Below are 27,689 nucleotides of genomic sequence, written 5' to 3'. Positions count from 1 at the left end.
ATTATGGACTTATCCTCCAGGAAATTGTCCAAATCCTTCTTAAAACCAACTACGCTATCCACTCTTACCACAAACGTGTTCCAGAGCTTAGCTATTCTCTTGAGTGAAAAAATATTTCTTCTATTGGTTTTAAAAGTATTTCCCTGTAACTTCATTGAGTGTGCCCTAGTCTTTGTAATTTTTGATGGAGTGAAAAATCGATCCACTTGTACCCATTCTACTCCACTCAGGATTTTGTAGACTTCAATCATATCTCCCCCTCAGCCATCTCTTTTCCAAGCTGAAGTGTCTGTCACACTAGAAGGAAAGATTAGATTCTTATCTTGGTAAGTAGATCTTATTTTTTCATATCCTATGGTTAATTGTTGACCAGTAATCTCATGAAGATGTGCTATTAAGCAATGACTTCTAGGGCACTACTGTATTAGGAATGTAGGGATGGGAGAGGGTTAATTAGAATATTGTATACAATTCTGGAGACTACACCTTCAAAAAGATATAAACAGGATGGAGTCAGTTCTGAGGAAGGCTACTAAAATGGTTTGTGGTCTTCAACATAAGGCGTATTGGGACAGACTTAAAGATTTCAATATGTATACTTTGGAGGAAAGGAGGAAGAGGAGAGATATGATAGAGATGTTTAAATACCTACATGGCAAAAATGTGCATAAGGCAAATTTCTTTCATTTGAAAGGAAGCTCTGGAATGAGAGGGCATAGGTTGAAGGCTCAGGAGTAATCTATGGAAATACTATTTTACAGAAAGGATGGTAGATGCTTGGAATAGTCTCCTGGTAGTGGTAGTGGAGGCAAAGACTGTGAATTGAAAAAGCATGGGACAGGCATATGGAATCTCTTAGGGAGAGGAGGAGATAGTGGATGCTGTAGATGGGCAGACTGGATGGGTCATTTGGCCTTTATCTGCCAACATATTTCTATGAGAATGGAGTAATTGTTTTTCTTATTCTATGAAGAAATAATATCCATAATAAAACATGTAATTGGAATATAGGGAACATATTCTGGACTATTTGTAAAATAAATATTATAAAAGCAAAGTAATAAAAATGCAAGTGTAAAAGAATTCTGAAAGATTTTCTCAAAAGCTGAATTGAGGATAGCTGAACAGTTATTTAGTTTAGATTGTATGAAAATGGATATTGCAGGTAAAGCCAAAAAATGAGCTATGTACCATTCTAATCCTCTTGTCTTTTTATACACCAGTGTGGATCATACCTTCAGAGGTGTACCCCGTGATGAAATTAATCAAATCTTGAATGACCTTATCAGCTGGGAAAAGGTAAACTGTCTGATACACACACAGGAGGGTAGAGGATAATCTTAAAGAGAGTGTTGGTAGACTCAGTCATTGATATGATATGGACTGACAAATTTGACACATTACTTCAGCATCATCTGGTTACCTGACAAAATATCTTTACGCTTTGTTTCTTTGAACTATAGTAAAAATTACTACTAAGTATTCTCATGGCTTATGCGGTTCTCATATATGGGTCTCTTATGGATTGTGTCATATTTTCATAGTAAATATTCCAGTACTATGATGCATCATCCTCATTTATCAGTCTTTATGGCTCTTCCAAATTCATTAAAAACAAAGATGTATAACTAATTGTACAAAGGAAAATAGCAGAGAAAATGATTTTCCATTTACTTTATTGCAGATGATAATTGAGGAACTTGAGCAGTTTGCAGGGGCCATGCTCTTGGCCAATAAGGAAACCTTAGATAGGACAACTTACATGCAGCAAAAGTGGACAGAGTTAGGACAGAGAATATTAGAGCGTCATCAGAACCCGGCGGGTGAAACTCCTGAGCTGGACAAAATGAAAGATGTAAATAGGAATGTGACCAAATTGACCCAACAGTATACCAGGAGGATGGAAGGTGAAAATGGTAAGGGTTGAATCAATTTTTCTCAGTCATGATGGTTTTGTATAACAGGGTGGAATTGGTACATCACAATGACCCACCGCTAATGGAGCTTCACCATAGACAGCAGGATAAATCAGTCACATAAAGGAGTGATGTCTGATGGTGCCAAGATGGCTCATCTCTCTCAGAGGTCAGAAGAATTAAGATGGCTTTTCTGAGCATGCACAGGCTAGCCTCGTGAAATACCTTACCCCTGCCCTTTACAAAATTTTGTTCACAAAGAGCGTATCAACTGTATGCATGGTTCTTTATTTGATTATTTTTCTGACGCTTGCCTGTCACATCATATTGAGTGTTCCCAAACTACAAGACCATAGAGGGTCTATTATCAAGTCTTTTATGATAACTAATACTCCTTATGCAGGCCAGTTAGGCCGGAACACAGATGTGTTGAGTTTTTTGGAATGAATAAAATTCTTTAGAACCTAGAGGTCGCCTTCATTGTGCTTTGTTCCCTATGTTCATCATCTCCCTTTTCTATGTCTCCTATACGTCCCTTTCTAGTATTTCCCCTGTGTTCATCTCACATTCTATGATCCTCTCCCCCTGTGTACAGTATCACGCCTCTATATTCCTATGCCCTCCCTGTCCAGCATCTTCCTTCTGTGTTCTTATACTCCTCCATGTCTAGCTATCTTTTCTCTGTGTCTCTTTACTACTTCACTTTTTGTCCCTGTTCCTATGCTCCCATCCATGCCCACCATCTTCCCTCATTTTGTATATCTCTCTGTATCTAGCTTCTCCTCTCTCTTACTCCTTTACACCAATGTGTCTCTCATATTCTCTCTTTACTCCTTCCCTCCACTATGTTTAATATTTCACTCACCCTTCATCCCCTTGGTTGAACTTTTCTCTTTCCCTTCCCTTATCTCTTATCCTCCCTGCAGGTCCTGCACCTCTCTCCCATCACTCTAGCCCCCTTCCCATGGGTCTAACACCTCTATGCCCTCCCTTTAATGCCCAGGTGTGGGTCTGGCAGCTCTCCCTTCCTTCCAGCACCACTCCACCCACCACATGGCCCAGCACCTCGTTCCCTTCCCACCAATCCCCAGACCAGATCCATTCCAGAGCTTCCTTTCAAATGAAAGAAACTCGACTCATGCACATTTACACCATGTAGGTATTTAAATGTCTCTATCATATCTTTTCTCTCTCGCTTTTCCTCCAAAGTATACATATTGAAATATTTAAATCTGTCCCCATACACCTTATGACGTGAAAAAGGATCTGCAAAACTTGGAAGTATGGTCTAATGTCTGGTAACTGAAATTCAGTGCAAAGAAGTGCAGAATTATGCCTTTGTGTAGTAGAAATCTGAGGGAGATGTATGTGCTGGGAGGCAAGAGGTTGGTAAGCACAGATGGAGAGAGAGACCTTGGGGTGATAGTGTCTGACAAGGCAGTGGCTATTGCCAGAAGGATGCTAGGCTGTATAGAGAGAGGTATAACCAGCAGAAAACAGGAGGTGTTGATTCCCCTGTACAGGTCATTGCTTGCCCTTTTAAGTTTTCAGAGTCATGAGCAAAGTGTCGGTGTACACGTTGGCGCTCACATCATGCTTTGGATCAGACAATGGGCAGGTGATTCGTCTTCCAAGACCACCTTAAGCAGACTGTCTTTTAAAGGGCAAATGCTCTTTGGAAAGGGATTGGATGACCTCATGGCCAATCTGCTAGATAGCAGACCTCGCTAATCTACGAGGAGTGGCAGAGGCAATTTTTATTCCTCACGATGTTCCCGCCAGTACTACTTAGGTGCGTCCACTTAGAGATCTTATTAGAGATCCAGACAGATTTGGTAGCTCCAGACACCAACAACTTTCGGGGTCTCATGTCAGCTCGACTTCCAAGAAGACGCAAAAATGCCAAGGCAGCAGCTGCACTCCCTCATACTGGCGGGACTCTGTCAGCATTCTGGAGGACATGGGAGCAAATTTCCTCAGACTGCTGAGTTCTAGATCTTATTCGGGAGGGTCACAAGACTGAGTTCTATCGCCCTTCCCCAGATCTGTTTGTGAATTCTCCAACCAGCCAGAAAAGGAGGCCAGGGTCTGAGTGACAGTGCAAAGACTCCTAGACATTCAAACAATAGAACCAGTTCCTGACAAAGAATCGGGCTGTGGCAGATAATTCATATATTTCATAGAGCCCAGAAAAAGCACCGAAGACTGGAGACTGATTTTGTACCCAAAATCTGTGAATGTGGCCGTGAAGGTCACTTCTACATGGTGACAGTTCGGTCAGTACCGTATTTTCACGCATATAACGCGCCCGTTATACACGATTTTACAAACCGTGCATAACCATGTGCGTTATATGCGTGAGCGCGTTGTAAAAAATTTTTTTTACATAGTTCCCCACCCCGACGTCCGATGCATCCCTCTGCCCCACCCTGAAGGACCGCTCGCACCCCCACCCCAAAGGACCGCTTGCACCCCCCCTGACATCCGATTCATCCCCCAGCACCCCCCCCCTGCACAGAGAAGCTGCCTACCGTTGGTTCCCGATGCCAGTGAGCCCTGCTGCTTCCTCTGCCGGCGGTCCCGCCCTTTCTCTGAGCCCTGCGCTGCTTCCTCTGCCTCGGTCCCGCCCCTTCTCTGACATCAGAGAAAGGGCGGGACCGCCGGCAGAGGAAGCAGCAGGGCTCACTGGCATCGGGAACCAACAGTAGGCAGCTTCTCCGTGCGGGGGGGGGGCGCTGGGGGATGAATCGGACGTCGGGGGGGTGCGAGCGGTCCTTCGGGGTGGGGGTGCGAGCGGTCCTTCAGGGTGGGGGGCCAGCGGTCCTTCAGGGTGGGGGGGCCAGCGGTCCTTCGGGGTGGGGCATCAGGCTTTCAGGGTGGGGACAGGACTTCAAGGAGGGACAGGACTTCAAGGAGGGACAGGACTTCAAGGGGTGGGGGGGGCAGTGTGGTTAGAAAACTGAGTGGCAAGCATGCTCAGACCATCTTCTTTGTCTGTAGATGGTCTGCGCATACTTACAGAGCTGGGAGCAGGTCAGGGCGGCAAAAGGAGAGTCGGGACGAGAGGAGACTCGGGGCAGGGCGGTGAAAGGAGAGTCGGGATGAGAGGAGACTCGGGGCAGGGCGGCGAAAGGAGAGTTGGGACGAGAGGAGACTCGGGGCAGAGGGCAGGGCGGAGAAAGGAGAGTCGGGACGGCAGAAGGAGATTTAAATTCATGGAGCAGCATGCGCGGTATACGCGTGTGCGCGGTATATAATAATTTCTTTACATAAATTTAGGTTCCCCGTGCGCTATACCCGTGTGCGCGTTTTACACGGGTGCGCAGTATATGCGTGAAAATTGCGGTGGTGGCTCCAGGCATATTCCTAGACAACCAAGATCTGACGGAGGCGTACCTTCATATTCCCATTTTCCTTACCCACAGGAGATAACTGAGGTTCCATGTCCTGCAAAGGCATTTCCATTTTGCAGCTCTACCCTTCAGGTTAGCAATGGCACCAAGGTGATGGTGGTGATAGCAGCTTACTTCCGTAGGATGGAAATTCAAGTGCACCCTTAATTGGACAATAGGTGGAGGGAGAGCAGGCAGTGAGGCAAGTTGTAGATCTCTTTCAGGTTCTGGGTTGGATCGTCAACTTCAAGAATAGTCATCTAGAAGCAACCCAGTGCTTGGAGTATTTGGAAGTCTTCTTTGACACGGCAAAGGTCTTTCTTCCCGAGCCACACAAACATAAATTCATAAATCCTCTGGAACTGTGAGCCATTTGACTAGCCTTAAGGTCATTTGGAGAAAGATCTGGAAGACAAGGCAGTCGGAGTGTTCACAGACAATGCCACCGCGGTAGCATAATGTGAACAGGCAAGGAGGCACCAAGAGTGCTTCTTTATGTGTGGGGACTCAAATATTCATCAAGTGGCATACATTAGACTCGGGAGAATGGTCACTGTCTCGAAGATGGATTTGATGGCTTCAACCAAAAACAAGGTCAACTTATTTCTTCAGCTGAAGGGATGAATCAGAATGTGCAGGGTTAGATGCATTGATTCAGGTCTGGCTGGAAAAGAGGCTGCTTTATGTGTTCCCGCCATGGCCCATAGTGGGTTGGGTCATTTGCATAATCACGACCCACCCAAGACTTGTGATCCTAGTAGCCTCAGATTGGTCTCGCAGGTCATAATATGCAGATCTAGTATGACTCCAACAGGACAAATGTATCAAGCTACTGATTCATATGGGGATAGTCAGTGTCCAATCCACATGGAGAACCCAGATCACTTTGGTCTTATGGCATGGCTATTGAGCACTCTGCCTTAATACACAGAGGATATTCGGATATAATCATTTCTACTCTCCTTCAAGCTAAAAAGCCTTTGACTGTTGTAGCCTTCGCTATAGCCTAGAAGGCTTTCCAACTCTAGTGCTCCAAAGATGATGTGGAGCCTTTCAAGGCTCCAATTCTGATGATTCTTGACTTTCTGCAGGCCAGATTATAGAAAGGCCTGGCAGTAGCATCTCTCAAGATACAGGTGGCAGGTCTCTCATGCTTTTGAGCCCAAGTGGGAAAGGTTTTGCTGGCATCTCATCTTTTTTGAAGGAGGCGATTGTCTATGGGTTCAGCCAAACAGGATAAAATATTGCAGAGACTGGATGTATGGAGAGTTTTACTCCACTATTTAGAATGGACCAATGATTTTCATCTTTCTGACTGTCTTTTCTTTCTAACCAGCCAGTCAAGATGAGACAGACCAGCTTCCAAGGCATCTATTGCCAGACAGATTCGTATAGCAATTTCATCGTAGTATGTTGTCTGTGGCAAATAGCTGCTTATTTCTTTCAAAGCTCATTCAACTAGACGTGTGGTGGCTTCCTTGGCATAGACCAGGGCAGTGCCACCCAAGGAGATCTGTAGAGCAGCTACTTGGTCTACTCTCCATACTTTTACCAGATTCAAAAGAGTGGACATGGTGACTTGGGAGGACAACACTTTTGAGCCCTCAGTCTTGCGTGCAGGCTCATCTGTCCCACCCTAGGCATCTGCCACTGCTTTGGTACTTCACCTAGAGTACAGACTCCTATGTTTATGTTACGAAATAGAAGATTAGGTTCTTACCTGGATAATCTTCTTTCTGGTTTTTTTTTTTTTTATAAATCTTTATTCATTTTCAAATCTTACAACAAGTGTATAATAATCAGAAAAATTTTTAACAAATCACTTGACAATCTTACTTATAATCCTTAAAATATATAAATATAAAAGAATCCCTTCCCACCCACCCATTTATTAATAATAAAACAATTAGCAATTATTATCTTTCCCAACCCCACCCTCCCTATATCTTATCTAATACCAAGGTGTTTAAGATATCTGATCATTAGAATAAGTAATCAATGGCCCCCAAATCTTTTTAAACTTATGATAATTTCCTTGTTGCATGGCCAGCACCCTCTCCATTTTGTAAATATGACATACTGAATTCCACCAAAAGGTATAATTAAGTTTAGTATAATCTTTCCAATTTCCAGTAATCTGTTGAATGGCAACCCCTGTCAATATTAATAAAAGTTTATTATTATTTGCAGAAATTGGGCTTTTGAATCTCATAGATGTACTAAATAATATAGTATCATATGAAAGGGCAACATGATTTTCTAACAATGAATTAATTTGGGACCAAATTAACTTCCAAAAGGCATTTATATAAGGAAAGAAAAAAATTAAATGGTCTAATGTCCCAGCTTCTAAACCACAATGCCAGCATCTATTGGACCTAGAGCTATCCAACTTCTGTAAATGAACTGGGGTCCAAAAAGCTCTATGCAACAAAAAGAACCAGGTCTGCCTCATAGATGCTGACCTTGTAGTTAATCTTCTTTCTGTTAATACACATAGGAGTTTGTATGTTCTGCCCTGTCAAGTTTTCAATGTACCTGCTTTCTGCCTCAGATAAATCTATAGTCCTGAATTGGAGTGCATGTAATAAATCAATAAGTTGTTTGAGTAATAAATCAATAAGTTGGTTGAGCTCCTGGGCTCCATATGTGTTTGTGTTATTTCTAACTATGTTATTAACTATGTTATTAGTTCATGCAAACTATTGTTCTTTTTTTATGAGTTTTTATGAGGAGAACAATATAGTAGATATGAGTTTTTATGAGGAGAACAATATAGTAGATATAAATTGCTTTGGTACAAACTGAAGAGGGCACTATACTCCACTGGAGAAGGAGGAGCTGAAAGATGTGATTGACATTCTTCTACAACAATTCGTGACCAGATGATATTCACCTAGAATAAAGACTCCTATGTATATGTATTAACTGAAAAAAATATTATCCAGGTAAAAATCTAGTCTTCCATTGTTCACTTCATCTATTTGAAATTTCAGCTTCTGTCTACATAGATTGGGTTGTATATAGGATTACCCAAATTTTGTGAAACTCACTGTCAAATTAACTGAAAGAGGTTCCAGAATATGTGTGACATGATATCTGTATAACAGGGGTCACTATATCAGTATGTGTCCTATGAAGCTCATTTTCAAAGCACTTAGACTTACAAAGTTCCATAGGCTACCATGGGATTTAGACTTACAAAGTGCTTTGAAAATTCTAACAAACCATTGTGGCACTATCCAGATATTGCTGGGCAGAGTGAGACCAGAATGTAGGCATTCTTGTCAACTATAATGGTAGCTACACTATTCATCCTAAACTTACTTGCTCCACTTCATCACTGACGCTGAAACCATGGATTGAAGACAAAGTTTTATTTTATTTTTCTTTCCAGCTTATGATTTATCTTTAATCTTATCTATTGTTTTGCCTTTTGTCTTTGTTTTGTTCTATTTCTATCATTTAAATTTCTCCAGAATTCTACTGTTCAACGGCTCCCCCTTCTGCTTCTATTCCTTTCTCTCCTCTCTTCTACCTTCCAAAGTATTTAGATCAATGCTGTCTTGTTAAAATGTTTATTTTATTTTTATTTTTCCTCTAACTCTACTTTTCACTTCTCTATTACCCTCCAGGTACTTTAGTTAGATTGTGAGCCTTCGGGACAGTAAGGGAATTTTTCAAGTACCTTTCTTATTTCTAATCTTAATGTATATTTTCTGTAAACCGCTTAGAACCTAACGGATGTAGCGGTATATAAGAAATAAATTACATTACATTACATTTGTATGATTGAGCAATCGGCCCCAGTTACATATTTCTTTGTTGGGAGCGTATTTGCAATTTTTGTATAAGGTCAGGTGACACCATAACATATGAACAAGCCAAAGTATATGGAACTGATTAATAGAAAACAATATGACAGGACAACATGCATTTCTTGCTTTTGCAGGAGTTGCCAGTGCTCTGATGTCTTTGTTCAAAAGCTTCGAACCATTGTCCTCATCTCTTCAAGCAGAAAAGAATAAATCCACCAAGATGCAGGAATCTGACTGGCTGATTTTCTCTTTGTTGCTTCCTGAGTGGATGGACCACGTGGACAGTTTATTAAAGCTTACAGACACTTCTCACTCTGAAGCAAGTCTTAATCAAGAAAAACCACATGCACAGTAAGATAATGCTTTATTCCTCAAGCCACTGTTAGGCTAAGATGAAATTCTATGCCTGGTGCTATTGATATGATTAATGATTATCCTATTCAGGCATTGTTGATGTGGTATGCTTTTGTCTTGGTAATGCTGTTGTAACAAAATAGTAAAGGGGACTTTATACCGCTTTTTTTGTGTATGGTTACAATCAAAGCTGTTTATATATTTTAGACAAGAACTTATTTTGTACTTGGAGCAATGAAATATTAAGCGACTTGACCAGAGTCACAAGGAGCTGCAGTGGGAATTGAACTCACAACTAGAGAATGACACGGGGAGCGATCCCCGCAGGCAGCTGCGGCGTGGCTGCGGTTTGGCTGCGGGTTATGGAGACTCCAAAGCCAAATCGCCGCAGACACGGGGACAAAAGTTTTCACCGCCCGCAAAAACGGTGAAAAGATTTGTCCCCGCAGGCCAATGTACCCCCTTCTAGGAACCGCTATTTACCTGTGTTTCACCGTGCTCCTCATTTGTCAGACCAACCCTTCCTGCCAATAGAACCCCCCCCCCCCCCCCCCCCGACGATCGCCGGCAGGAAGGTGCTCAGCCCTTCATGCCGACAGAACCAGCCCTCCCCAACGATCGCGGCAGGAGGTACCCATCCCCTCCTGCCTACCCCAACAGCCCTCCCGACGATCGCAGCAGGAGGATATCCAACCCCTCCTGCCAGCTCCCCAACAGCCCCCCTATGATCACTGGTAGGAGGGTGCCCAACCCCTCCTGCCGGCCCCCCCAACGGCCCCCTATATCGCCAATAGGAGGGTGCCCAACCCCTCCTGCCGGACCCTCCCCCAACAAACCCCGCCATCCCGAAACACCACCCTTAGTCTTACTTTCCAAGTTGGACCGGACAGCTCCTCGCTCGTCTGGCCAGCAGGCCTGCCTCCGTCCAAATGAGGCGGGCCCGCCCCTCCCCTCCCCTGCCTAACCCACAGGATCCTAGGGCCTGATTGGCCCAAGCACCTAAGGCCCCTCCTATAGCGGGAGTGGCTTTAGGTGCCTAGACCAATCAGGCCCTAGGATCCTGTGGGTTGGGCAGGGTAGGGGCGGGCCCGCCTCATTTGGACGGAGGCAAGCCTGCTGGCCATACGTGTGAGGAGCCATGCGGTCCAACTTGGAAAGTAAGACTAAGGGGGTTCCGGGGTGGGAGGGTTCGTTGGGGGGGGGTCCAGCAGGAGGGGTTGGGTACCCTCCTGCCGGCGATCTTAGGGGAGGCCATTGGGAGGACCGGCAGGAGGGGTTGGGTACCCTTCTGCTGCGATTGTCGGGAGGGCCTTGGGGGGGGGTGTCTACAGGAGGGGTTGGGTGCTCTCCTGCCGTGATCGCTGGGGGGAGGGGAGACTTGCAGCCGTAGCCGCGGTCACTATGCTAATCACGGCAGGGAGATCTTTGCCGCGATTAGGTACAGCGGCCGCGTCTACTTACCATGTAGGCTAACATTGTAAGCATTAAAAGTACATGTCGTGTTTGTTTTTGTATAGTTATTAACTAATATTTAACTAAGTTTTAAAGTTTTAAAGAATGTTTCCTTTATACATAAATAAAGAAAAGTATATAAAATCGTACCCGTTTGAGGCTTTTATGTATGCAGCGGTGACGGTGACGGGGCGGTGAATGGGGTTGCAGTGGCAGTGATGGGGCGGTGAATGGGGTGGCAGTGGCAGTGACGGGGCGGTGAAGGGAATGGCGGTGACGGGGCGGTGCAGAGGATGGTGAGACGGGGACGGGGCGGTGACCGGGACCAATTTTTTCACCGTGTCATTCTCTACTCACAACCTCAGGGTGCCTCCATTCTCAGAGATATCAAATTTTGAAAACTAAAGTGCATGAAATAAATAAAAAGATGTCACATTAAAAATAACATTTTCAACAGAATCATGGAATATTCATCCTCACAGTGCAGGGAAGGAATATTAACCATTAGTGCCCACACCCCCAAGGGATGAGGAAAGAGGTCAAATGGAGTATGGCAAAAGGTCTTGAAACCTGTCAAGCCAGAGTAAAAGCAGTTATTAGAATACTTATGGTTTATTTATCTTTATATACCACTTTTCCTGCAGGTATTGCAAACTGGTTTACAATTAAAATTGAAACAGAATACCAATTAAAATAGGAAAGATGGATGGGGAGTGTGGTTGAAATCACATGTGTTGCAGACACTTTTCTGGCTGCCTCTGCCAGATGTCCTTCTAAGATACTACATCCTGCTCCACTGGGACAACAGGAGCATGGTTGAAATCACCTGTGCTGCAGGCACTTTTCTGACTGCCTCTGCCTGACGTCGGAGAGACTTCTCAGATACTACATCTAGCGCCTGCTCCATTGGGACAGTGGGGGCGTGGTTGAAATCACCTGTGCTGCAGGCACTTTTCTGGCTGCCTCTGCCTGATGTCGGAGGGACTTCTCAGATACTACAACCAGCACCCGCTCCACGGAACGCAGTTGCAGGAGCATGTCCAAAGGAGCACGCAACTATGGAGCATCTTTGGAGCAACTGGGAGCATTGAGCATAGTGCTCTGCCCAGTATTTTGATGGGGAAAAGGAAAGGAGGAGGAAAGGGGAAAATTGGATCTAGCGAGAGCAAAGGTCCAATGGACAAACATCTGAGTCCAGCTGTTACATCTTTGCTGGTAAGCTCCCCTAACCTCCTAGAGACTGCCCTATCATTAGGGGGACCTACCCCACCCCCACAACTCATGGATGGAAGATTGGAACTTTGGAACTGAGATTCCAGTGATTTTTCTCAGGACTTATTGAAAGTTCAAAAAGTGGGAGAATTAGTTCAGTTTACTCAGACCAGTGACTCAATTTTCTTCGATTCCTCCACGATTGTTTTTTCTCATTTCTCTTTTGAGGATCTGTTACTAGATAGTAGAGAGATATCTCTGAAGGATATAATGAAAGCTATAGTGAAAATTGATAAAACATTAAATGACAATTTACAAACTTTCAGCAAGTATACTGAAATCACTTCAGTTAAACTTGCTGAACAGGATACCAGACTGAATGCTTTTGAAAAATCATTGGGGAAATTTGAAACACAGATTAAAGTCTGTCAATTGGCACAGGCCTTGGCTATAAAGGATAGTTTGATGATTCATTCAAAATTGGAAGTATTTGAAAATATGTCTAGGGCATCAAGTTTAAGGCTATTGAATTTTCCAGAAACTCATTTTCTTTACCCTAAAGAATTCTTTAAGTTATATCTGAAGGATGTCTTACAATTGAATATTGATGAGAAGGAGATCCTGAATGCTTATTATGTGCCACGTGGAGTTAGAAAAATGAGATAAGAGGGTGATGTTGATGTTATAAATTCTCCTGATAGTTTGGATCTTACTAATTTTCTAGAGAATACTCATGAACCTATAACAAAAAGATCCACTCTACTTGTAACGATGTCATCTATGTAAAAGAAAAGAATAATTATGAAAGCTTATTTTCCCCCCCAAAAAGCGATTATGTTTTATATAGTCAGTTTTAGTTTTTCCAGATGTGTCCAGACAGACCCAATGTTGTTCTTTTCTTTAATTTTAAATTCTGTAAATGATCCTAATTTCTGATTTTCTTTCTGTTTTCTAATTATTGTATTATATGAAAAAATTTTAATTTAGAAAAAAAAAAAGGAAAGGTAACACTCATACTGAGAACCATAAAAAGCTGTAATTTTAACAATGTTAGCAGTCAGTGGTCATTTGATTTAGGAAGGGTGTGTGAGGGTTTCATTGGGCAGGGAACTAAAATACGGTAGGTAAAGAACCCCTGTCTTAGTGGGTTATAGTGAGTGATGCCGTGTTTATACTCCAGGGGAAAAGCAGAGGTTCTGTGGTATTGTAGGTGACCATGGGAACAAAAAGAAGAACAAATCCCCCACAGATCAAATAAAAAAATGAACAGCAGCAGAGTAGACAGAGAACCAGCAACTATTAATGGTCACGAAAACATACTTTTATTATGTCAACAATGTATGATTCATCATGTTTCAGGTGCAAGGCCTGCCTCAAGAGTCCAAAGCTGAACTATCACAAAATATCGCTGGAAGCACTATCTCAATGAGTAGATAATTGTGTTCAATGTAGGAATTCATAATCCACTAGTATATCTTACTCAGGAGCAATCCAGCACCACAAACTACCGTATTATCATTTTTTGCTTATTAAGTGGTGATAGTTTATGATGTTGTATTGCTCTTGACTGAGATATTCTAATGAAATGTGAATTCCTACATTGGATATGATTACTTACTCGTTGAGATAGTGCTTCCAGCGATATTTTGTGATAATTCAGCTCTGGACTCCTGAGGCAGGCCTTGCAGATGAAACTTAACTCATACATACATTGTTGAAGTAATAAAAGTTTGTTTTCGTGACCACTATCAATAGTTGCTGCCACCATCAATAGTTGCTGGTTCTCTGTCTACTCTGCTACTGTTCGTTTTGTTGTTGTTGTTTTTTTTTTTGTGGTGGTGACCATGACAACACAAGCTTGGACTCTAGCTCTTTTTGTGCACTCTTACTTCAACTCACAGTGCTAAGAAATGGAACAGTTATTTGGATGATAGCAGGAATATGTATTTTAAATGATGTTATATCTAATGGTAAGCTGCTTGATTTTTCACAGTTGCAGCATAAATTTGGACTTAACAATTCACAAAGTTTTAGATGGCTGCAACTGAAGCAGGCCATTCAGGTGGGGTCCCTGAATGGAAAAATTTAAATAATCAGTATAGCTTGGAATTCATATGTTTTCAGGTGGACTTCCTGGGACACCAGGCCACACAGTGGTATAAATTGTTAGCTGAATTTGCAAATAAGAAATCAAAAACTAGTCTTAGGGGCATTTGGAGTATTGAGATTAAGCACCAAATTTCTGCATCTCAATGGTCATGAATTTGGACTTGGAGGATGAGATGTACAATGTCGGCATCTATGAGACAAACGTGGTTTTTTCTGTTTCATAGAGCATTCAGGACCTCAGTTCATTTACAAAAGTTGGATAGCTCTAAGTCAAATAGATGTTGGCATTGTCATCTCAAAGCAGGGACTTTAGATCACTTATTGTTCTATTGTCCTTTTATTTTGGCATTTTGGAAATCAATATGGGGCCAAATTAATTGTTTGTTGGAAAATCCAGTGGCATTGTCCTATGATACTGTATTATTTGGCATGATCATGAGGGCTAAAAGCCAAATATCATCTAAGAACAACAGGCTTTTATTAATAACTAGCTGATGACCCGGCGTTGCACGTGTATTTAATTATAGCAATAACACTGTAAATGGATTCAAATAAAGATACTTTATAGTGATGAATGAAATTATTGTTTTACAGCTTAATAAAAAGTACAATATTCAAATTATAATGTGAAATATTTGACAAAATGAATACAATACAACTAACGCAAAATGTGATTATAAACAAAATTTTTAGTTTCACCTCCAGGAGCAAGAACATATAAATTGATGGGGGAACCCACCCTTGAGCAAGCAACATAGAGTTGTGGGCCGAGAGACCCCCAGAACATATCACCCCAGGTAGTGAGGGATCTGCATACCAAGTTTCGTTCAAATCGCTCAAGCCGTTTGTGAATTACTGTGAGAATGGCAGCTTTTTACATTTTTTCCATTGACATGAATGGGTGATATCTGATTTTCTGTTTGTAGCTCCGCCCACGTTTGCAGGAGGGCCGCGAGAACCCCAGAACATATCAGCCCAGGTAGTGAGGGACCTGCATACAAAGTTTTGTTCAAATCGGTAAAGCCGTTTTTGAATTACAGTGAGAATGGCAGCTTTTAACATTTTTTCCATTGACATGAATGGGTGAAATCTGATTTTCTGTTTGTAGCTCCGCCCACGTGAGCAGGTGGGCCGCAAGACCCCCAGAACATATCACCCCAGGTAGTGAGGGATCTGCATACCAAGTTTCGTTAAAATCGGTCAAGCCGGTTTTGAATTACTGTGAGAATGGCAGCTTTTTACATTTTTTTCCATTGACATGAATGGGTGAAATGTGATTTTCTGTTTGTAGCTCCGCCCACGTGTGCAGGTGGGCCGCGAGACCCCCAGAACATATCACCCCAGGTAGTGAGGGATCTGCATACCAAGTTTTGTTCAAATCGGTCAAGCCGTTTTTGAATTACAGTGAGAATGGCAGCTTTTTACATTTTTTCCATTGACATGAATGGGTGAAATTTGATTTTCTGTTTGTAGCTCCGCCCATGTGTGCAGGTGGGCCGTGAGACCCCCAGAACATATCACCCCAGGTAGTGAGGGATCTGCATACCAAGTTTTGTTCAAATCGGTCAAGCCGTTTTTGAATTACAGTGAGAGTGGCAGCTTTTTACATTTTTTCCATTGACATGAATGGGTGAAATCTGATTTTCTGTTTGTAGCTCCGCCCATGTGTGCAGGTGGGCCACGAGACCCCCAGAACATATCATCCCAGGTAGTGAGGGATCTGCATACCAAGTTTCGTTCAAATCGGTCAAGCCGTTTTTGCGTGATCGCGGCACATACACACATACATACCTCCGATTTTATATATATAGATGACAGGAGTCGCCATACAACAAATTACAAGCATTTGGAAGAATTGGAAAAGGATTAACTATAGTTTTTGGTGGAATTCACTGTGTTATATGTATAAAATGGAAAGGTCAAGGTTTCAGGAGATTTGGGAGCCATTAGCTTATTGTAACGTTTAAATAGTGTTTTCCCCTTTAAATATGCACATCCAGGAGGGGGGAGATGGGGGGTTGGTAGGTTAATGAATTTTGAATAATTGATATGGGATGATTATAGATATTTTATGTATGGGCATTGTGATTGTTTAGGGGTGAGGGGGGATTAATTCTGAAATGGATATTACAAGAATATTAAGTGTGATATTTGAGCATAAAATGTTATATTTACTGTTACACTTATTGTAAGTATTGAAAATAATAAAGAAGTGGGGAAAAAAGAAAGAAATAGAACAGTGGAAACTCACCAGATATTGTCTGGAAAGTTCCAGTTGCATACTGCTGGGCTTTCTGCAACAACACCAGAAACAATAGTCTGCCTTTAATTAATGGAAGCCTTAAAATCATAATTTTGATTATCAGCTTCAAGTCTTCCATGAGAGAACAAACAATACTGTATCTGGGCCATTGGACTGCCAAAGAAGTTACTGATTTTGTCTAAAGTTTTTTAAAAACCCACACAATTTTTCTACAATAAACCTACTTAATAGCAATCTAGATTGACCACTACTAAAAATAATTATATCATGCTAGATGTACCGTTGATCTGACTCAGTATGGCAGGTATGGTATTCTTATATTCAACATCAGACCACTTTTCAAAGTAATACCTATTATCCTAGGACAAGCAGACAGAATATTCTCTCATGTGGGTGATGTCATCCAAGGAGATCAGTACAGACAGTGTTAAAAGTGAACTGTGACTAAGTTTTAAGAAACTTCATGAATGTCCGCACCACACATTTGCTAGTACCTTCCTGCCCGATGTAGGCTCACGGTTCTTTTTCTGTGGAGCGAAGAAGTACTTTTTTCTGGACTTCGTTTAATCTGCGTTGCCTTCAACCTGTCTCGTATTTTGAATGACTGGCCTTTGGCCTTTCTTTTTTTTTTACTAATTTGTTGCATTAATAAAAATATATTGTAAGCACTGTGCAGCCCGAGATTGGGACTTGGCGGCACCCCTAGCAGTTAAACATAAGAAGTGCACTGACGTGTGACCTGGACTGGAGTCGCCCTGCAGGATTGGAGTATTCAGAGGAACTTGGCAAAAATACAACCACAGTTGTATAATAATATAAGTTTTACTCTCAAAATAAAGTCAAGAATAGCACAAGCAAAAATGGATAATGATCTTTGCAACAAGAATCAAAAGGCAAAAACAAAATAGTAGCTCAGGTTTCTTTCTTTCCAATCCTATATAATAAAACGCTAGCCGCGCATACGCACTCAGACCTGCGTGATCTGTAATCCCTGATCCGTAGGTCCGTGGTCAGAGTGCATATGCGGCGGACAGATCAGGAAAGCACAGCACAGCCGGCGGCTCCCCCCCTCCCGCCCTCACTCACTGCCAAAACCACCACCTCCTCCTTCTCGCCGGCTCACCCGCTTTTAAATGAAGAGAAAAGCGCTGCACCGCGCTAACGCTGGCTTTGCTGTCTTCTGTCCACTGCGGCCGCCCTCTCTGACTACTTCCTGTTTCCGCTAGGGTTGGCCGCAGTGGATAGAAGACGCCGAAGCCAGCGGTTGTAGCCGCCGATCTCTGTTCCTCCGGGGGGGGGGGGGTCTGGGAGGAGAGGGATCGCGGCCACTCAGCGCCCCCACCGAGGAGCCCAGCAACTTTCCGCTGCCCGGGACCCGAGTCATTTGCCACCCCCCCTCCCTTCCCTTACGCAGGCCTGACTGGCGATTTAAGCAGCGTGTGCAGCAGTCTTCACACGCTGCTTCGGGCCCTTCTACTGCCCTGATTTGCTCCGGACGTGCTAGAGTAAATCAGGGCAGTAGAAGGACCCGAAGCAGCGTGTGAAGACTGCTGCACACGCTGCTTGAATCGCCATGTATAGTCGGGCCCGCGGGAAGGGAAGGGGGGGCGGCAAAGGACTCGGGCCCGCGTTTGTAGTCGTGACTGTGGGAAGGGAAAGGGGATAGAGGAAACGCTAATGCTGCTGCACAGGGAACTGGTGTGGGGGGAGGGAAATGGAAAGGGGAGGGAATGCTGCTTTGCACATACAGACAGAGGGAGGAAGGGAGACAGAAAGACAAGAAGAAAGACACAGGGGCGGGTGCACAGGGAACTGGTGGTGGGGAGGGAAATGGAGGGGGAGGGAATGCTGCTTCGGACAGAGAGACAGAGGGAGGAAGGGAGACAGAAAGAAAAGAAGAAAGACACAGGGGCAGGGAGATATACAGAAAGACAAACAGACAAAGGGGGCCAGGGACAGAGACAGACAGAAAGAAAGACAGCGGGAATCGCGTCAGGAGGGGTGCGGGATGCCGCAGAGGGAACTTTTCCAATGGGTGCAACTGGACGGCTGTCGGGAGCCTCTGATCAGGGGCAGAGCAAGGTAAGTGTATCAAATGATAAGAAGAAGGAGGGGGGAGAAAAAGGAAGGGAGCCTACTGCTGAACAGGGGGAGAAGGAAAGAGGTGCTGATGGACAGGGGGCGTGAAGAAAAAGGAACGGAGGCCTAATGTTGGACAGGGGGGAGAAGGAAGGTGCTGCTGGACAGGGGGGAGGTAAAACAAAGGAAGAAGGGCTGCTGCTGCATAAGGAGAGCTGTGAAGGGGTGGTGGTGGACACAGGGGAGGTAAAAGGAAGGAAGAATGGACAGGGGGAGCAGGCAAGGGGTGGTGATGGACAGCCAAGGAAAAAGAAAGATAGAAAGAAAGAAAGCGGCTAAGGAGAGAGAGAGAGAGAAAGCAATAAATAAAGAGAGAGACACACACATATATTCTATCACCCGTTAATGTAACGGGCTATAAGACTAGTAAAGAATAATAATGTTCCTGAGCTTTTGCTCTCCTCAGAGCTTAGTGAGCCCTCAGACTGCTCCCAAGCAGGTTATAATACCAGCAATAAAGTTCTCTGCTCAGTTCGTGCAAAGTCCACAGTTCCCAAACAGAAGCCTCCAGTAGCCTTTGGAGCACTGCTGGGAAATAAAGAGTGTCCCAGGTTTGCCTTTCAGAAACAGCTTTTCAAATAGCTATCAACATTCCCTCCCAGGGTGTTTGCAAACCTCATCCAAAATAAACACTCTTAGCTTCAAATATTTAAACACAAAATGTAGAATTCAGAAACAGAAAGTCCAAACAAACTCCCAGTGTAGAAAATCATTACTGGCACCTGGTAGTAAATCCAACCTCCATCGGTACAGGATCTTCACCAAATTCCACAGGCAGACTCTCTTGCAACTCCATAGCAGTTTCTTCATCCGGAAGTTGTAGATCCAGTGAGTCACCAGCCTCAATTACCTCCATGGGTGTACTGGTTTCACCTCTGCCTGCACCAGGGGGGTCATTTTGGGAGAGGAACCTTATCCTTCTCCCTAGCCTGCCTAACTGTTTGTTCCAAACTGCTGGCTTTTCTAGCAAAGGGATACACCCTGATCTGGCTGAGTCAGCATGTGCTTGCACAGCTCTTGGGCTCCGCCAGTGGTGATCTGAATATCTGCCACCAAGCAAGTTCTTGGGCTTACCCGCTCCCCCTAGTGGACAGCCTGATTTTTCAGTCTCTACTTTGGGAGGACTAGTTTGCTCCGGGGAATCAATATAGTGTCCAGGACGGGCTTTGGGTATACCTCCCCTGGGCTTTCTACCCTCCTTCTTGCCTGCCTTCACCGGGACCCCGGCAGACCTAGCGTCTGACTGGTCACAATATATATATATATATATATATATACTGTATATTATTATTTCTTTTTTCCTCAACTTGGACCCCTCAGCCCCCGAGTGGGGCTTTTCAGCCTTCGTATTTTTTTCCAGCAGGCCTTTTCTTCCATTTAATCATTGAGTTTAATTTAGCCAACACAATTTTCCCATCCATGTTGAAACTGTTGACTGCCTTTAAAAAATGCTGTTGGTGTCAACGGGCTATTTCGATCACTGAGCCGCACAATTGATGTTTGCAGTGTTTAGACGCTGAACATCATGTTGACACCTGCACACACTGTTCCACTTTACAAAAGCACTCTCTAAAAGCTCGTCGCATTCAGCCATGGACACCGGGAAACAATCTGAGGCTCCAGTACCGGCGATACTAGCATCGACATCAGCATCAAATATTTTCAGCATTGGGGAAACCAGCTAAGAAGCCATCCTCTTCCCAGCAAGCGTCGCAGGCCTCCGCAACATCAAGTCCCTTGATGCAGGCCAAACGATGACGCCATCGCTTTCCATCTCTGCAGGTTGTATCTCCTTCAGGGCGTGCATCCTCTTCATGGTCCCACACCCCTTAACACCCTGCCGCACCATTGGTACCGGCTGTTGAGCCAAGGGTACCAGCACAGCTCTTTAAAGAGCAGCTCAATTAGTTTTTCAGGAGGGTAATCAGTGACGTTTAAGTTACATGTGACACCGCTGCTTGCTTTGACTCCCTCGATACCGGCCCAGCTTAAGCATAGCACTCCAAGGCCATAGGGTACCGCTTCTAAATCTCCATCAAGACGTTGGTCTTCCTCTCATCGATCTTCCTGTAGACATTGATCCTCCTCATCACAACAGCGACTCTCCCTATCAAGACATCGTCACTCTTCATTAAAACATTTGCACTCAAAATAATCCTATCCAACTGGAAATCACTATATTCAGTCTCTTATACTGCATGGTGGGCTACTATTTCTCTTATTGTTATTCATGCTGAAAAGTTTGGTTCTGTGGCCAAGTTTCATGAAATTTGGGATCCACTATTAAAGTTCTGTTCTGCACGCAATAATTGATCTGAGTGCTATTTTACTTGATACAATATTGTATACTACTGCTGCCATTGGTTGACATCATTTTCCTTTCTTCTGTAATACTGTCTCCTAGCCTTGTCTTTTGTATACCATTGATGAATGGATTTTCTCCCCATTGCTCAGACACTGGTCATTTGTCTTACCCCTGCTGTTGATGCTGTTTCTGTTTATATTCTTTTTCCTTTTTGTATTTTGTTGTTATTATATACCAATAAAATAATTTTTAACACCCAAAAAAAATGTTGATGTTCTTCATTGGTGCATCGATGCTCCTCATCAACCAGACGCTCTTCATCAAGACATCAACACTCCACATCACATCAATCCCATGTTTCTAAGTATAAGAGGGCTTCCCGTCGTTCCTCTTCATTAGATCGGTACCAGAGACGTCGAGGAGCATCGTCTCATCATTTTCCTCTACAGTCTTCATCTTACAGAGAGTCCCCAGGGTTCCTGCAGTTGATTCTGATCTATCATGTCTTCATACTGACTGAGTATGAGCCCACTTTGTCTGCCCCTGAATCATATGGCATACCATCAGACCATCTCTTCCTCCTCCAAGAAGATCTCCTGAAGAGCATTCTTTTACTAAATACATTAGACAGTTGAGCAAGGACCTCCCTGTCAAATTAGAGGCTGACACTGAGCCCAGAACATAGTTTCTTGATGCCTTGTATTATGACGGACCATCTAAGGAGCTTCTTCAATTACCTTCTTAAGGAGGCCCTTTTTTGAAACTGGAAGACTCTTCTTTCAGTTACTGCAGCCCTGAGAAAAATTGATTCACTTTACAGAATAATTTCATGACCTGGATTTGAGAAACCGCTGGCCAATAGAGTGCTTAATTATAACTTCTACATTGTAGCGTGACCATCCCTTAGGGTATGGTAGGGACCGGCACACATCTCTGATATAGGCCTTGGCATGCTTCTCCAAATGGGAGGAAGTCCCTGTACTGGTGGGCTTACCACAATATGCAAAGGTCAGAATGGTATAGGCTTGGCTGAGAATCAAAGCAAACTGTGTGGTGTACAACAAACAATAAAAATTAAGAAAAAAACCCGTTTGGATTCCAAATTGTTCGAGTTCTGGGGTGTTTGGATTGCGAGATACCACAGCGTGCCAGACTTTAAGAATAAATGGGATACCCATGTGGGATCCCTACGAGGGTCAAGATAAGGAAATTGGGTCATTAGGGCATAGACAGGGGGTGGGTAAGCAGAGTGGGCAGACTTGATGGGCTGTAGCCCTTTTCTGCTGTCATCTTCTATGTTTCTATGGAGCAGTGTTCTTCAACTGCCGGTCTGCAGACTGGTGATGGTCCGCAGAAATTTCCTGCTGGTCCATCGGACCCAAGACAGTGTTCTTCAGCCGCCAGTCCGCAGTGTGATTGATGCAGGGTAATCTTCAGGCCGACTCCCTCTTCCTCACTGCTGCAGTGCACAAAGCCATGGGCAGTGGCTCCCAGGTGTGTCCTGCACCTGAATTGGAAGCATTCTCCCTGATTTTGCAGTGTCAGAGAAAAAGTTTCTGGGATGAGGCGTGGGACGCATGAAGAGCCACTGCCTTTGGCTTTGTGCACTGTCAGTGAGAAAGAGGGAGCTGGCCCAAAGATAACGCCGGGAGCGGCATAAAATGGCCAGTTAGGAGCAGGCCAGAAGGTAAGGCACAACATGGAGGGAGGGAGACAACAAAGGTAGGAGGAATGATTTTAGTTTTAAATTTAGTGATTGAATTGTGTCAGTTTTGAGAATTTACATCTGCTGTCTTTATTTTGCACTGTTCAGAAAGGAATGCATTTGTTTCTTTTTCTCTGGGGTTGTACTGCATGCAGTCTTGAATCTTAGGGTTTGTTTGTATATATTAGTACTTTTAGTTTTTGGTCCTGTATTTGCATGGGGTTATCTGTTTTCCAGTAGGAATGAATGTTTAAAAGCATACAGTGTGCTTTGTGTAGTTTAATTTTGTGTTAACCATTATGGGCTCTTTTTACTAAGCTGCATTTTTAGCGCGTGCAGGATTTTAGGGCACGCTAAACCCGCGCTACACGGCTAGAACTAACGCCAGCTCAATGCTGGCATTAAGGTGTAGCATACGCGGTAATTCAGTGCGCGCTAAGCGCACACTAAAACCGCTATCGCAGCTTAGTAAAAGGAGCCCTATGTGTTGTTAGTAAGATTATATTTTGGGAGCCATGGAATCGATGGTGAAATACTCACATGGATTAAAAACTGGCTGGAGCATAGAAAACAGAGAGTGGGGGGTAAATGGACAATACTCGGACTGGAAGAGCATTAGCAGTGGGGTGCCGCAGGGCTCGGTGCTTGGACCCGTGCTCTTCAACATCTTTATAAATGATCTAGACTTAGGTACGACAAGCGAGGTGATTAAATTTGCGGCCGATACAAAGTTATTCAGAGTAGTGAAGATGCAGGGGGATTGCGAAGATCTGCAATGTGACATAATCAGGCTCGAGGAATGGGCATCGACATGGCAGATGAGGTTCAACATGGATAAGTGTAAAGTGATGCATGTCGGTAACAAAAATCTCATGCAAGAATACAGGATGTCCGGGGCGGTACTTGGAGAGACCTCTCAGGAAAGGGACTTGGGAGTTCTGATCGACAAGTCGATGAAGCTGTCCGTACAATGTACAGTGGTGGCGAAAAGGGCGAACAGAATGCTAGGAATGATAAATAAGGGGATCACGAACAGATCGGAGAAGGTTATCATGCCACTGTATCGGGCCATGGTGCGCCCTCAACTGGAGTACTGCATACAGCACTGGTCGCCTTACATGAAGAAGGACACGGTACTACTCGAAAGGGTCCAGAGAAGAGCGACTAAGATGGCTAAGGGGTTGGAGGACTGCCATACAGTGAAAGATTAGGAAAATTTGGCCTCTTCTCTCTTGACCAGAGGAGATTGAGAGGGGACATGATTGAAACATTCAAGGTAGAGAATGACACAGTGGCGGTTACCCGCGGCTAGCCGCGTTTAGCCGTGGGTAACCCGCCGAAATGGGGAAAGAAAAATAGCAGTAGCTGCGGGACGTGGACAAGGTCATTCACCGCCCCGTGGAGCGGTGAATGGTCTTGTCTCCGCAGTGAGGTATCAAGGATCGCGCGGTCCCCGCAGCCTCTGCCCGCCCGCCTGATCGATCGTAGCATTTAGCCAGCTCCCTCCCTTCACCTCACCTTAGTTTGCAGGCTTTCTTTTTCGGCGACCCGCACGCACGGCTGCTCAGTGTTCAATCTTCTGCTCTGACGCAACCGGAAACAGAAGATTGAACACTGAGCAGCCGCGCGTGCGCAGCTCTTTGAAAGCGTGCAGGTCGCCGAAAAAGAAAGCCTTCAAACTAAGGTGAGGTGAAGGGAGGAAGCTGGCTAAACGCTACAATCGATTGGGCGGGCGGGCGGGTGGGGGCTGCGGGGATCGCGCGTGTTCCTGGCTCACACTGGAAGGAGGGAATAAAAGGGAAAAGGATTCTGGGCCAAGGGGATGAAGAGGGAAAGAAAACCCCACAGCAGGAAAGAAAGGGGAGGGCAGGCAGGTGAGCCAGATGCTGGAAGCAGGGGGGGGGGGAAGAAAGAGGGAAAGAAGCTAGATGGGGTTGAAAAGAAGAGACACACTGGTATGGAAGAGGAAGATAGGGGAAATCTGGACACAGGAAGGTAACAGAAAGAGGGGAAATTATGTGCATGGGGCATAGGGAAAGAGACATAAAGGGGACATGCCATGGGGATAGTATATGGACACGGGGGGGGGGGGGCAATGGCAGATACATAGGGAAGATATTAGAAATGGGGAAAATAGGAGCACAGAAGCGAGATGGTTTGTGGGGATGGGACAGGGACCGAGCTCGCAGGCTCCAGTGGCTTGCACTAATTATATTGTAACGTGCCACGAAAATAAGAGAGAGGAAGGTAGATAGATAGGCCATGCGAGAGGAGCTGAAGGGTGGTAGAAAGGAACAGATGGTAAAGGAGGGAGGGAAAGGTGGTGGTGGAAAGGAATAGAACAGACATTGAAGGAGGGTGGAGAGGAACAGACCCTGAAGGGAAATGTGGAAGACAGAGTGGGAAGAAGACAGATGCCAGACTATGGGGGAGCGGAGGGAAGAAGATGGGTGCTAGACCAATTGGGGGGGTGAAGGGAGAGGCACAGTAACAGCAAATGGAAGACGCAGAAAGAAGACACACAGTGGATTGAAGGAATTGAATGAGCAGATGTGGAAAGCAGAAACCAGACAACAAAGGTAGAAAAAAAAATTCTATTTATTTATTTTTTGCTTTAGGATAAAGTAGTATATTAGTTGTGTTGATAAAAATTTATAAACAAAGCCCTGCCAGCTGAACATCTCTTTCTTTAGTTCAGCAGCAGGAACTTTGATTTTATAAGAAAGGAATAGGCTAAATATTACAGTACTAAGGCTTATATGGATGCTGCGGGGACGGTGATGGGGCGGTGAATGGGATGGCAGTGACGGTGACGGGGCGGTGAAAGGGATGGCAGTGACAGTGAGGGGGCGGTGAAGGGAACGGCAGTGACGGGGCGGTGCAGAGGATGGTGGGCCGGTGACGGAGACAGATATTTTCCCCGTGTCATTCTGTTTAAGCAGTGGTTTTGATGGAGGATAGAGGCCATTTCAGACTCTTTGCAGGAATTGAAGCTTGAATCCCACAGACCTCTGATACACAGCTTTCAGTCATAAGCAACTCTAAGGTGCAGACCACATTTTTTCCTTCACATCTTGATATTACCAAGATGCTGAAGGAGCAATAGGACACTCCTAAAGGCCCTTTGCAGGTTGTCAGGACTATGACAAAGTTGTATCTGATGGCTCCTGATTTTCTGCAGCTGTTTGTCTCATCTAAAGTGGATTCATCGGTAGTGCAAGTTACCAAAAGTGCATCTCTGCCTAATGAGGGTGGAATGATTTTAAAGGATGTGCAAGAACAAAAGGTGGATTTAATCCTCAAAAAGTAGTTTGAGGTCTTAGCTTTGGGACTGAAAGCAGTGTCTGTGGCCTCTTTTGTGACACATCCCTGCCATACAAGATTGCGTTGAATTCCAATGGTGGAGGATGTCTTGAAGGCCTGCCCTGTCAGATATCATTAAGCCTTCTTCCTGTCTTAGTCGTGGATGTATTGCCAGATGGTTGGTTATCTCCTGTCAGACAGGTCCGAAGATTAATAAGTTACTTCTCTGTTGCAAATAGGTAAGTGAGAGACTTTGAGAGTTAGATAAGTTTTAGTGCTGGTTGCACTCAGGTAAGTGGCTTGTTTGTTTCCACCTTGTTTTAGGTTATGTTCATATTCACATTGATTTGTTGCATTTTAATCATTGCAGAGCAGATCAAAATGGGCTCGGGTGGGGAGTTCCCCACTTCTCGCCTCCAAATTTCTCCTCTTATAGTGATTGTCACCTGCTTGGGTACAGACTGAAGAGCTACTGCACAACCCTGTGATGTAGGACTTGGAGCTGAGAGAGAGAAAAAAATGTAGATGATTCCTTGTACACAACTCGTGGCTAGAGGTGAATAACTCACTGGTTCAAGACTCATATGCCTTTCTACTAGAAAGATTATCGAACCTAATTTTCCATAAAACAACATAAATGCCCACTCCCTCCTGCCAATGGTGGACCCCCCAAAAATGCTCCCCCCGAACCTCCCTCCACCTCTGAACCCTCCCCCGTTCCTTTGTCAGAAGTTGAGAGTAGGAGGGATACTCAGTCCCTCTTACTCCGAGGCCCACCAGTCCAAAATGGAGGACCTTTCCCTCCCCGGTGCATCATGTGATGCATGGGGAGGGGCCTTAGGTGTCTGAGCCAGTCAGGTCCTTAGGTCCCTCCCCATGTATCACATGATGCAAAGGGGAGGGGAAGGCCTTCCATTTTGGAATGGCGGGCCTGAGGAGCAGGGGGGACTAAGCATCCCTCCTGCTCTCAACCTCTGACAAAATGGGAGTTGGGGAGAGGTTCGGGGGAGCATCCAGTGGCAGGAAAGACCCACGGTTGTCGTTGGAGGGAGAGCAGCATGGCATTTTTTTTTTTAATGGGGATAGATATTGTGCTGGGTAACACACACATCTGTGTTTATTAAAGGAAAAAAAAAAGGTTTCCTACCCCAAACAGCTGAGTGGCAGGAAGCTGCTTCCGGGCTTCCCCTGCCAACTCTGCGCATGTATAAGAGATGCTGTCATAGTGATCCATCGGACGGGAGAGATGAGAATTACGGCGAACCTCCACGCATATCATTTGCATTCAAACTTATTTGTGCATCAATCGCTCTTTTGGTATCAGCCAAAAATCGGATTGCAGCGGACCCCACGCTATTACCGACCATGTTTAGTGCATCTAGCTCTGAGCTTGGTAACTTGCGTGACACACAACCTGTAAAAATCAGTATGAATGTGGAAATTTAGTAAGAGATTGTGAGTGATGTTAACTGGATATCTGATTTGTGTTTTCCTTTAAGGTTGACTCCCAGAGATGTTTTTAAAAAGCTTCAAAAGTGGATTTTAGCCATGACAGCAGAAACAGAGAAAGATGACATCTACCTCACTCAGGATGTATGTACTGTAGTAGGTCAGGAAGAATTTTGTGGTGAAATATTCAGTGAAGATGAGTCACTTCCTTCCTATTTGCTCACCTAAACTTGGTTCCTCAATATTCAAAGTCTGAGGCTAATCAGGGCCAA

The 27,689-nt window shown here is 44.4% G+C and overlaps 1 protein-coding gene across 6 annotated transcripts in view; it reads left to right on the top strand.

Moving 5' to 3' along the window:
* AXDND1 (axonemal dynein light chain domain containing 1) overlaps window positions 1–27,689 on the top strand; it is a 383,395-nt gene that overhangs the window by 258,006 nt on the left and 97,700 nt on the right. For all 6 annotated transcript variants that reach the window (XR_004536635.1, XM_033916370.1, XM_033916373.1 and 3 more), the window contains 4 exons: window positions 1,224–1,299; window positions 1,685–1,916; window positions 9,261–9,477; window positions 27,468–27,561. Coding sequence is in view for 5 of the 6 variants with exons in the window: in XM_033916370.1 (XP_033772261.1) it covers window positions 1,224–1,299; window positions 1,685–1,916; window positions 9,261–9,477; window positions 27,468–27,561 (619 nt within the window). In the remaining variant the exon portion in view is untranslated. The remainder of the gene's footprint in view (window positions 1–1,223; window positions 1,300–1,684; window positions 1,917–9,260; window positions 9,478–27,467; window positions 27,562–27,689) is intronic.

The sequence above is a fragment of the Geotrypetes seraphini genome, chromosome 12 (genome assembly GCF_902459505.1).
Source record: "Geotrypetes seraphini chromosome 12, aGeoSer1.1, whole genome shotgun sequence".
Classification (NCBI taxonomy): Eukaryota; Metazoa; Chordata; class Amphibia; order Gymnophiona; family Dermophiidae; genus Geotrypetes; species Geotrypetes seraphini.
The sequence above is the reverse complement of the archived record's forward strand: the minus strand, read 5'-3'. Positions and strand labels throughout refer to the sequence as shown.